At 41.4% G+C, this 12,359-nt stretch overlaps 1 protein-coding gene across 1 annotated transcript; it reads left to right on the top strand.

Annotated features, from left to right (window-relative positions):
* The first annotated feature begins 7,217 nt into the window (after positions 1–7,217).
* NR0B1 (nuclear receptor subfamily 0 group B member 1) lies at positions 7,218–12,097 on the top strand. Its single transcript, XM_066356727.1, has 2 exons — positions 7,218–8,210; positions 11,753–12,097. Exons 1-2 carry the CDS (start codon positions 7,226–7,228, stop codon positions 11,995–11,997), a joined length of 1,230 nt encoding a protein of 409 aa, XP_066212824.1. The 5' UTR covers positions 7,218–7,225; the 3' UTR covers positions 11,998–12,097.
* The last annotated feature ends 262 nt before the right edge of the window (positions 12,098–12,359 follow it).

The following is a 12,359-nucleotide window of genomic DNA, read 5'->3' as shown; positions in this document are numbered from 1 at the left end:
ATATTAGGCCCTTATCTGAGCTATTGTTTGAAAATATCAGTTCCCATTTAGTTGGCTGTCTGTTTATTTTGATATCAGTTTCTCTTGCTGAGCAAAAACTTTTTATTCTGATGTAGTCCCATTCATTTATCTTTGCCTTCACTTCTCTTGCCATTGGAGTTAAGTTCATAAAATGTTCTTTATAACCCAGGTCCATGAGTTGAGTACCTATGTCTTCTTCTATGTACTTTATTGTTTCAGATCTTATATTTAGGTCTTTGATCCATTTTGAATTAATTTTAGTACATGGGGACAGGCTGTAGTCGAGTTTCATTCTTTTGCATGTGGCTTTCCAGTTTTCCCAACACCATTTGTTGAAGAGACTTTCTTTTCTCCATTTTGTGTTGTTGGCCCCCTTATCAAAGATTATTTGACCATATATATGTGGTTTTATTTCTGGGCTTTCTATTCTGTTCCATTGGTCTGAGTGTCTGTTTTTCTGCCAATACCATACAGTTTTGATTATTGTGGCTCTATAATATAGTTTAAAGTCAGGTATTGTAATGCCCCCAGCTTCATTCTTTTTCCTTAGGATTGCTTTAGCTATTCGGGGTTTTTTATAGTTCCATATAAATCTTATGATTTTTTGTTCCATTTCTTTAAAAAATGTCATAGGAATTTTGATGGGAATTGCATTAAATTTATATATTACTTTGGGTAATATGGCCATTTTAATTATATTTATTCTTCCTATCCAAGAACAAGGAATATTTTTCCATCTCATTGTGTCTTTTTCTATTTCTCTTAGCAATGCCTTGTAGTTTTCATTATATAGGTCCTTTACATTCTTTGTTATGTTTATTCCTAGGTATTTTATTTTTTTTGTTGCAATCGTGAAGGGGATTATTTTTTTGAGTTCGTTTTCTAATATTTCATTGTTGGCATATAGAAAGGCTATGGACTTTTGTATGTTGATTTTGTATCCTGCGACCTTACTGTATTGGTTTATTGTTTCGAGTAATCTTTTGCTTTGTATTTTCAATGTGTAAAAAGGCCAGCAAATATTTCTGTAATGGAATATATTGAGAGAGAAAAAACAACCTTTGAAAGACTTAGAGTGTACAGATTAACATTGGTGTATATAATTTTCCCCATTTCACAAGTGTGAAGACTGAACTTAAATGACTTATTTAATGTTATAGCTTTAGAGTGAAAGAGCCCAAATTCAAAGTCATGTCTTTTCACTGCTAATACAGTCCTCTTGTTATTTTACCACAGTGCCTGCAGCACTCTGAGTATCAAAAAAAGCTTCCAGACAGCTGAGTCCAATGAGGTCTGCTAGCCTATTCTACCTCCAGAGCCACCACAGCAATAGTTGTGTGGGAATGCTTACTCTCTGTGTTTAGAGTATGAACCTATACAATGTCTACTCCTCTTTCTCTAAAGGTATGATTGGCCTACAAATATATTTTTGAGTACCTACTGCATGCCAGATGTTTTTCTCATTGCTGGCATATAGCGTGACTTATTCCTTGCAATCAAAGTACTCACACTAGTCGGGAAGACAATGAACAAGCATCAAATAACTAAATAAACAAATCATATCAGATTCTGATAAGTGTTAGAAAAAATAAAATGGGGTAAATTGCTAAAAGTAACTAACGCTGGCAACTTAAGGTAGGACTGAGGCAGGCTCAGTTTTCAGCTAGGCTGGTTGGTAGATTCATCAAGCAGGAAGACTGAAGAAGCAGCAATAACCATACCCAAAATAGTAGCTTGAATATTAGAAATGGCAAATGATGAAATGGACAATAAGGTAACATTTCCAATATACATTAATGTTGTGGATAAGGTAACCTATCCAGTGTTGTTGTTGTTGTTTTTTAAGATTTTATTTATTCATTTTAAAAAGGAGGGAGAGAGAGAGAGAAAGAAAGAAAAAGAGCGAGAAAAGGGGGAGGGGCAGGAAGTATCAACTCCCATATGTGCCTTGATCAGGCAAGCCCAGGGTTTCAAACCTGCGACCTCAGCATTCCAAGTTGACACTTTATCCACTGGGCCCCCACAGGTCAGGAACCTAATCAATGTTTTAAGTCTAGGCCAAGAAATTTAGACATGCAGAAGAAAATGAGACAGCTTATGGGTAAAGGGTGGGTATAGTTTTTTTAAGGAGAGATAGAAAAATGGTGGTGCTGATGTATAGTATCACCTCTTAAACCTAAAATTATTCCATGTTTTTGTTAAAAGGGGGGGGGTTATAAACAGCTATATGTCAACAAATTGGACAATCTGGAAGAAATGAATAAATTCTTACAAACATACAATCTTCCAAAACTGAATCAGGAAGAAACAGAGAATCTGAATAGAAAGATTATAACTAGTAAAGATGAAACAGTAATCAAAAATTCCCAACAAACAAAACTCCTGAACCAGATGGCTTCACTGGTGAATTTTACCAAACAGTCAAAGAAGATCTAATACCTGTCATCAAACTATTCCAAAAATTCAGGAAAAGGGAAGACTCCCAAACTCATTTTACGATGCTAGCATTATTCTAGTTTCAAAACCAGATAAGGATACTACAAAGAAAGAAAATTATAGGCCAATACCCTGATGAATATAGATGTTAAAATCCTCAACAAAATATTACCAAACCAGTTCAATAAATGGTGTTGGGAAAATAGGAAAGATACAGGCAAAATAAAATGAAAGTAGACCATCTTTTTACACTATACACAAAAATAAACTCAAAATGGATTAAAGACTTAAATGTTAGACTCAAAACCATAAAAATCCTAGAAGAAAACATAGGTGGTAAAATCTCAGACATGTCTTATATCAATACTTTTTCTGATATATCTTCTTGGTAAAGGAAAAAAAACAATTAACAAATGTGACTACGTCAAACTAAAATGTTGTTGCGCAGCAAAGGAAACCAATAACAAAATAAAAAGACAATCCACTGGATGGGTAAATATATTCACTGATACATCTGATAAGGGGTTAATATTCAAAATTTGTAAAGAACTTATAAAATGCAACACCAAAAAACACAAACAATCCAATTAAAAAGTGGGCAAAGGACCTGAATAGGCACATTTCTAAAGAAAACATGCAGATGGTGACTAGACATATGAAAAGATGCTCAATGTAACCAATCATCAGAGAAATGCAAAGTAAAAACACAATGAGATATCACCTCACACCTGCCTGAGTGGCTATCATCAACAAATCAACGAACAACAAATATTGGTGAGAATGTGGAGAAGAGAACCCTCGTGTACTATTGGTGGGAATGTAGACTGGTCTAGCCACTGTGGAAAGAACTATGGAGTTACCTCAAAAAATGAAAAATGGTATTGCCTTATGACCCATCAATTCTACTTCTGGGAATATATCTAAAGAAACCCAAAAGACAATTTGAAAGAATATATGCACCCTTATGTTCATTGCAGTGTTATTAACAATAACCAAGATTTGGAAGTAATCTAAGTGCCCGCCAGTAGATGAGTGGATAAAAAAGCTGTGATACAAGCGCAATAAATTAAAAATTAAAAATAAAATAAAGGACAACAAACAAACAAAAAGCTGTGGTACATTTACACAGTGGAATACTACTTGGTTATAAAAAAAGAAGGGAATCTTACCCTTTGCGACAGCACAGATGGATTTGGAACGCATTTTGTAAGTGAAATAAACCAGTAAGAGAAAGACAAGTGGCCCTGGCCGGTTGGCTCAGTGGTAGAGCGTCGGCCTGGCGTGCAGGAGTCCCAGGTTCGATTCCCCGCCAGGGCACACAGGAGAAGTACCCATCTGCTTCTCCCTCCCTCCCTCTCTCCTTCCTCTCTGTCTCTCTCTTCCCCTCCAGCAGCCAAGGCTCCATTGGAGCCAAGTTGGCCCGGGCACTGAGGATGGCTCTGTGGCCTCTGCCTCAGGTGTTGGAATGGCCCTGGTTTCAACAGAGCAATGCCCCAGATGGGCAGAGCATCGCCCCCTGGTGGGCATGCTGGGTGGATCCCGGTCAGGTGCATGCGGGAGTCTTTCTGACTGCCTCCCCGTTTCTAACTGCAGAAAAAAAAGAGAGAGAGAGAAAGACAAGTACCATAAGATTTCACTCATATGTGGAATCTAATGAACAAAATGAACTAACAATTAAAATAGAAACAGACTCATAGGTACAGAGAATAGACAGCTGTCAGAATGGAGGAGAGTTGCAGGACTGGGTGAAGGGAGTGAAGGGATTAAGGAGAAAAAAAGAGAAAACTCATAGACACAGACATCAATATGGTGATTGCCAGAGGGAAAGGGGGGTGGGGGGTGGTGGAAGAGAGTATAGGGGGATTAATGGTGATGTACACCTCAGAATTATATAATTTTATTAACCAATGTCACCCAAATAAATTCAATAAAAAATAAATAAATAAAAGAAGGGATAATGACTGATACCTCCAACACTTATATACCAAGCAAACATTTGACATGGATTAACTCATGTGCAAGGATTACCTCACAGAGGCTATTGTCCATGTTTTTACAAATAAGGATACTAATGTACAGCAACTTTCTTGTGACAGGCTAAATAATTCCCCCCAATGATTTGCTTGTCCTAATCCTCGGAACCTGTGAATATGTTATTTTACATGGTAAAAGGAACTTTGCAAATTGTGCTGTGCAGGAGGCGTGGTACAGAGATGCAGTTACAGATGAATTTTAGGGGAAATTTTATTATAATTAACAACAATAATAAAAATAATTAAGACAAAATCAAAAGGGCTTTGAACTTATGGAACCCAAAGTAGAATAAAGGAAAAGCTTAGTATAATCAACACAATAATAAGCTACACAACATCACTAGGTGGAGAAACATCAGCCTGGGCTCTAGAGTTAAAGCAATAGATGAAGAAAAAGAGAATTATGAGTATGTACAAATCTCACCAAACTCTGAAGGAACACATCACCAGACCAGGAAGTCTCAGCTTGGGCTCCAAAGTCAGCTACCCACCCTACACATCGATGAGGAAGAATTCTCTAGAGCTTCAGGGGTGGTCTGGGACCTTACTTATTTTATGGGAAAATTTTAGCTGGAGGCCATTACACAAGGGGCCTTCATGCATAGCCTGTACAAACAAAGAAAGGTCACTACATTCTGAAATAGTTCAGTAGGCCTGCAGTCAGGTGATAAGAACATCTTCTCTGGCTTCAGGGAAAACTGTACACCTGAGCAGCGTTGGGTAAACCAAGATGTCTTATCTCACCCTGAGTAAATAACTCACTCATTCCTGTAACCATTTTTTTGTGACCCTTACTGTTCATGTTCAATTGAGTTCAAATTCATATCTTTATGTACTATTCCTCCACACAGATGTGATTAAAATTTTGGCATGGAGGGATTATTCTAGTTTACCTATCTGGGTTTGCCCAATGTAATTTTAAAGATCCTTAAAAGAATCAGAAAGAAGGTGGAAGCAGAATGGGAGTGATGTGGCCAGGAGCTAAGGAATGCAGGCAGATTCTAGAAGCTGGAAAAGGCAAGGAAATAGATTCTCCTCTTGAGCTTCCAGAAGAAACATCACCTTGATTTTAGGTAAGTGAAACCAATTTCAGAGTTCTGGCCTTCAGAACTGTAACAATAAATTTGTGATGTTTAAGCCATTAAATTTGTGGTTATTTGCCACAGCAGCAAAAGGAAACTAGTACATATATTGTTCAAGGTCAGGGAGCTACAAAGTGTTGGGGACAGAATTAAAACTGAGCCAATCTGTGCCAGTGCTAGTGATTTAACCACTGTTATAGGGCCTCTCACAGGCAGAGTAAAATTCCAGGCTGCATGCAAAATAAGTGCCTGCCAGGTTTTCCTCTTTTGCTCAGAATTTCAGGTTTCAGAGAAATGGTATCCTATATCAGCAGGCATACACCAGTCCCCTTCACTGCTTCACGTCTTCAGTCCTGGACCCAAGAGATCACTAAATAAACCTCCTATTGTAGAGATGAGGAATTTGAGGACTAAAGGGTTGTGATTTTTGAACTGGTTGGTGAAACAATCAGCTAGTTACACAAGGGGCAGGCAGGTGATGTGGAGAAACCCACTGATTTCAGCGCCTGTATGGAACTTGAGGGAGGAGCAAGCATGGACCAAAGGATCCAGGCTTCCTGAAACCTGTGTTTCTCTGTTGCCTTTCTTTTTTTGGTCTTTTTTATTTTTTATTATTGATTTTAGAGATATGAAAGGGGAGAGGGGCAGAAAGAAACATCAGTCTGTTTTTATATGTGCCCTGACCAAGGATTGAACCAACCACCTCTGCATTTTAGGATGATGCTCCACCCAACTGAGCTATCCAGCCAGGGCTGTGTTTCTCATTATTTGTTTAGAAAGGGTGGGAGAAGAAATGTGAATTACACATCTTCCCGATGTAATACCTTTAGAAGAATTCAAGTTCTCACTGTAATAACCTTTTAGCCCCTTGTGATTATTATATTCCCCAATATTACCCACACTGACATCCTGATTGCTGCCCCCAGTTCTATAACACAGCTTCTAAGGCAGAGTGGATGCTCATAAATATTAACTGAATTAATCAAATTGCTTATGATAGGTTCCTCAGACCAGTGCTTTTCCAAATTTAAGGTGTATGCAAATTTCCTGGGGATCTCATCAAACTGCAGATTCAGAGTCAGAAGGTCTGGTTGGGGCTTGAGATTGGCCATTTCGACCAAGTTCCCATAGGATACTGACAGTGCTGGTCCGTGTTCTGTATTTTTAAAAGTCTCTGAAAATGAGACCTCCTTATCCATACACAAACTATAACTCATAAAGTTTGATCACCCAATGAAAGTTTGCAAAGATGGCATAGAGATATTTCCCCCTCTTTAAGCACCTTTACCTGCCCAACAAAGGAAGCAAATTAAGATGCCAGGAATCCATGGAAAGAATCGGAACAGTGCCCCAAATACCTGCTTCCTGTACTCTGCTCTGGTCTTCCAGAAGCAAGGAACGGTGTAATGAAAGGAAAAGGGGAAGTGTCCAGCAGTTCTCACGCCTTCGTTCCCCTTCCATTTCCAGCCTTTAAGGAGCACCTGCCCCTTTTGAACGGCCGAAGTCACCGCCAAACGCACGGGAGTGCAGCGCCGCGCCCCCTCCACGCCCTTGCCCAGGCGGAGACGGCCGACGCGCGTGCGTGCGCGCTCAGTATAAATAGATCCCAGGCGGCTGCCACTGGCCAGAGCCGGACTGTGGGCACCGCGGGCCATGGACAGTGAAGATCACCAGTGGCGGGGCAGCTTCCTCTACCACATGCTCATGAGCGCTAAGCAAAAGCGCCAGGCTTCAGAAGAAGCGTCGGCGCTCAAGGCGCGGCCGGGGGGCGCGTGCTGGGGCTCCTCCAGCTGCGGGGAGCCCCGGGTGGGCGGAGAAGGGCTGCCTGGTCGGCGGGCAGTGGCGGTCCTGTACCGCTGCTGCTTTTGCGGCGAAGACCACCCGCGGCAGGGCAGCATCCTCTACCACATGCTCACGAGCGCAAAACAAAACCAAGAGGCTCCCGATGCGCCCACGGCGCGGCATGGGGGAGCGTGTTGGGGCTGCTCCTGTGGCGAGGAGCCCCGGGCTGGCGGAGAGGTACTGCCGGCCGGGCGTGGCGCGGCGCTCCGGTACCGCCGCTGCTTTCGCGGCGAGGACCACCCGCGGCAGGGCAGCATCCTCTACAGCACGCCCACGAGCGCAAAACAAAAGCCCGTGGTTCAGCCGGGGGCGCCGTCGGGTGCCTTCTGGGTGAACCCCTCGTATGACACACAGCTGAGGGTGGCGCTCAAGAGTCCACAGGTGGTCCGCGAGGCAGCCTCGGCGGGCCTGTTGAAGACCATTCGTTTCATCAAGTACTTACCTTGTTTCCAGGTTCTGCCCCTCGACCAGCAGCTGGTGCTGGTGCGAAGCGGCTGGGCGCCGCTGCTAATGCTTGAGCTGGCCCAGGACCGCGTGAACTTAGAGACCATGGAGACGTCGGAGCCCAGTAGGCTGAAGAGTAGTATCCTCACCACCAGGCGGCGGGAGACCGCGGGCGACGAGCAGCTGCCTTTCTCTTCGCGGCAGCAACACTTGGTACCGCCGGTAGAGACCGGGCTTTTGCTGTCAGCCGCAGACGTCCAAGCTATTAAGGGCTTCCTTGCCAGGTGCTGGAGCCTGGGCATCAGTACCAAGGAGTACGCTTACCTGAAGGGGATCGTGCTGTTTACCCCGGGTAAGGGCGCCGGCCTCGGGCTCTGGGTGTTCTCTGCTCAACAGAGCACTGGGCAGGGCCTGCTGGGCCCTGAAGAGCTTTCAGTGGTCAGGGCAGTGTCTGGGCAATAGCGACGAGCGGCGTCTAACTGCACAGTTCGGGGAGCTCCGAAACCCACTCCTTGTGAGTGGGCTGCTGCCAGGAACAGCTTAGAAGAGGAGCTTTTTGGTGAGGTTCGGGCTTACCTCTTTATAACTTTCTGTTAGTACACAAAAGTTTGTGCCTTCAAGGGACATTTGTATTCCTTTCCCTCTAGTCTTTTAAATCCAGTAGCATAGCTTAAAAAAAAAAAAAAAAAAAAAAAGACTGTATTTACTGCAGATTCTGCAAGGTCTTTCTCTGAAACCCAGTTCTGAAATGGCCTAGCACTTCTTGTTGGAGGAACTCTATTAAGTCTGGCAAGAAAGGAAACATTGATGGAGGATGCATATAGAGGCCATCTCCTGGGGACAGTCAAGGAGGACACTGGTTTTAGTGTTCCGTGGGTCTGTCTCTAAATGGTCACTTTTATGGTCCTAAGCTGCTAGACTGACCGTCCAAGTACCTATATCAGGCTAGCCATGGGGAAGAAAAATTACACTCCAGGAACTGTGAGCAGGAGCACTATATTTTCAGAGCCTGAAAAGATTATAGAGACCTAATCAAGCCCCTCTGCCATCTATCCCATTTGCAGATTAGGTAGCCCAGTCCCAAGGGAACTTACTGCAAAATAAATGGTCAGTGACTGGTGGAGCTTGGGCCCCCTGTCTCCTGGGCCCAATGTCTGTAGGGCGCCGGGCACTCTCCTCCACAAAGTACAACCAAATCATGGGAGAACGTCTCCCAGGACAGCCCAGCACCTCGTCTCAAGTATGCCCTACTACTAAAGTCATCTTCAACCAAAATTCTTCCTAAAGGGCCATAGTGAGCAGGAAGTTTCCAGGCAGCTTGAGTTGGGATAGTTTTCATAACATCTTTTTTCTTTTTCCTGACACAAGTCTCAGGTTATATCTACCTCCTGCCTAGCGTTTTTGAAGGGGTAATACAGCAGTCTTTAGTGGGAAAATAATTCATTTAGAACTCGCATATCAGTACCTCAGCTCATCCCAGAGATCATTTTAGGTCACCCTTTGCTTATATTATTGTTTTCCAAACTTGCCTGTGTATTTAGAAACACTTAGGTGTGGGCCAGGTGGTGGTGGGAGGTGTTCATTTCAAGTCTCTTTAGGCTTCTCCTCTAGAAATTGTGATTCAGTAGTTCTGGTCCAGGGTTTGCAAATCTGCATTCATAATAAGTGTCCCAGGTGGTTCTTCCAGTGAGAAATCATTTTCTTACTCCTTTCAGCCTATGTTATTAAACATGTACCATGTGCCTTGTTCTTTTGGAATACAAAGATAAGATAGGGGCCCAGTTTCTAGAAGTCATGCTACACTAGTTTCCCTCTTTCCCTCCACCCTGTTTTGCACACTTTGATACACACACACACAAAACCTCCCTCATTCTTTCTCTGCTTTTCACAACCTTCCCAGTATGAGTTTATCCAGTTAAGCTGAGTGGGTTCAAACCACAAATCACCTGTATTAGGGGGAAAAGTAAAGCCTGTTAAGTGCATGTCCTTTCTTTGCTGTTTATCCTTATGGAGCCCCTGATTTTAATGTTTAAACTTTTTTTTTCACTGTGGACTCCATCTACCCAACTTCCCCTCTGAGTTTACTTTGAAGACAAGTGTTTTGTTTGTTTGTTTTTGTTTTTGTTTTTTTGGAGAAAAGCCACTTTGGGGTGGGGTGAATGAAGCGGAAACAGAAGGATGTGGAATGAAAGCAGACAGAAGAGATATGTGGTTCACAAGATAAAGTTTTAATGATCTATGTATGAATCTAGACCTGGAGGAGCTTTAGGTTTCCATGGAGTTTTGTGCAAGCTTCTTAACTTCAAGGGAATTCAAACCCAATAAAACTAGATCTTAATTAAGTCTGGATTATGAGTTGTAGGTAGTAGGGGATGTTCATGTGTGGACTGGGGTAATCCGAATTGGAATATGAATTAGAGATGCTGCTTTTTTGGTTCTCATTTTATTTATCCAGTTTGGTATTTGCCTATAATAGGAATGCCTGGTCTATTGCCATTATTATTTTTTAAAGGACACTGACTAGTTCTGCTACTCTGTGTTGATAAGCATGGTGCTTTAATCCTGTTGGATTTTGTAGAAAAAGGGAAGGAATATGATTGCAATCATCACTGACATCATTTAAACAGAATAGTAAATTGAGAATTATTGAAATACAAGTTGCAGAACTTTACAGTAATATTAATATTATGAAGGATCAGAGGACTAAAAAGCAGCCTCCCCTTACCCTTAAATGTACAGGCACTTCCCCTTTCCTATATTGTATTTCACTCAGTTTTACTGAGTCTCACACTGGACTGCAAGAAGATCATGTGTTCTCTATTTGAAAAGTTACTTTTGAACCATGTTGCAATCTATGATGTTTTCATGTTGGCTTTAAAACCTTTCAAAGGCTATAAAACAATGTTTTCAAAGACCTCTTACTTTAAAGTAATATATATATATATAATATATATATATATAATATATATATAATATATATATATATATATATATATAGAGAGAGAGAGAGAGAGAGAGCCTTTTGGAACACTCACTAGAATCACCCCCCTTTTTTTGACCTTCCCCAATTCAGAAATCATGGTACAATGAGCTAAGTGGCCAGTGTTATCTCTTAAGTTATTATGGGACTCAAGACTAAAATCAGCCTGCAGGCATATAGTTAAAATAAGACTGAGTCACAGTTTGTGGCTGTGAAGTTTACTACCATCGGCTGGATAATTATTATAATGGTGGAAAATTCAAGAGAGTATGATTAAATATTTGTCATCTGGCAAAACTTCTTGTCATTATACAATGGCCAGTTTCACAAAGAGAAATAGTAAAGTACTCCTTGAAATAATTTTACTTTCTTTGTATTTGCACAGATAGTGAACTGGAGAAATGATTCATTAAACTATATTCTACTGTCATATTGTTGGCTCAGGGCAGTTTTTAAGTGTGCTGATACAAACAGAGTAGATTATAAATAAGAATAATTATATAATGTTTCATTCTTGAAAGCATTGCTTCTGAAAACTTAGACCTGGTTTTGACATTCGTCTTTGCTTTAGAAAGCCCTTTTCACCAGGAAGCTTGAGCTCTTGTTTAATTTGGGAAGGGGCAGAAATGGATATATTTAAAAAGCTAGCCCTGGCCAGTTGGCTTGGTTGGTTTAGAGCGTTGTCCTCATATACTAAGGTTGTAGGTTTGATTCCCTGTCAGGGCACATAGGAGAATCAACCAATGAATGCATAAATAAGTGGAATAACAAATCAATGTTTTTTTTTCTTTCTCTCTCTCCCTCCCTCCCTTTCTCTCTCAAATCAATAAATTTTTTAAAATAAAAAGCTAGCAAAGGACTCTGTGAATGAGCTGTTAATAGCAAAGAGATTTTTCTCCCATTTTCTCTTCCAGACCTGCCAGGCCTGCGGTGTGTGAAGTACGTTCAGGGACTTCAGTGGGGAATTCAGCAGATCCTTGGCGAACACACCAGGATGATGCACAAGGGGTACCATGCCAGAGTCTCTGAACTGAATGGTGTCCTTTTCCAGCTTAGATTCATCAATGCCAATGCCCTTGTTGAACTGCTCTTCAGGTCCATCATTGGCACAGTCAGCATGGATGACATAATGCTGGAGATGCTCTGCGCAGAGTTATAAAGGCACCTATGAGCATCACAAATGCTGTTCACCATGAAGAAAAGGAGCTGTGGGCAAAAGAATGTAAAATAGCATAAAATAAACTTTCTTATTATTTTTACATGCATAGTATTCTTGTATTCAATTAAAGAAGAACTCGAGTCACAGACAATTAGAAAATCTTCTGTTTCATACTGGTTCATTGTGAAGGCAAACACTGGCAACAGGTAGCATATCTCTGTACATCTTTAAGGAAAGAGCTGAGTACTACACTAATAAGCTATCTTCACAAGCTTACTGACTCTCCACTGAACCTGCTAAAAGCAAATTTGTAATATTAAGTTTTAATAAATGTTGAGGTGTCGGCGATAAAGTTGGTAGCA

Source organism: Saccopteryx leptura, chromosome X (genome assembly GCF_036850995.1).
Source record: "Saccopteryx leptura isolate mSacLep1 chromosome X, mSacLep1_pri_phased_curated, whole genome shotgun sequence".
In the NCBI taxonomy this organism is placed as follows: domain Eukaryota; kingdom Metazoa; phylum Chordata; class Mammalia; order Chiroptera; family Emballonuridae; genus Saccopteryx; species Saccopteryx leptura.
Note: the sequence above shows the minus strand (reverse complement) of the source record. Positions and strands in the feature narration are given on the sequence as shown.

Excerpts from the sequence above, each read along its gene's own strand:
- NR0B1 (XM_066356727.1), top strand. The coding sequence starts at position 7,226 with ATGGACAGTGAAGATCACCAGTGGCGGGGCAGCTTCCTCTACCACATG. Across the intron at positions 8,211-11,752 it reads GATCGTGCTGTTTACCCCGG|ACCTGCCAGGCCTGCGGTGT; the intron begins GTAAGGGCGCCG and ends TTTCTCTTCCAG.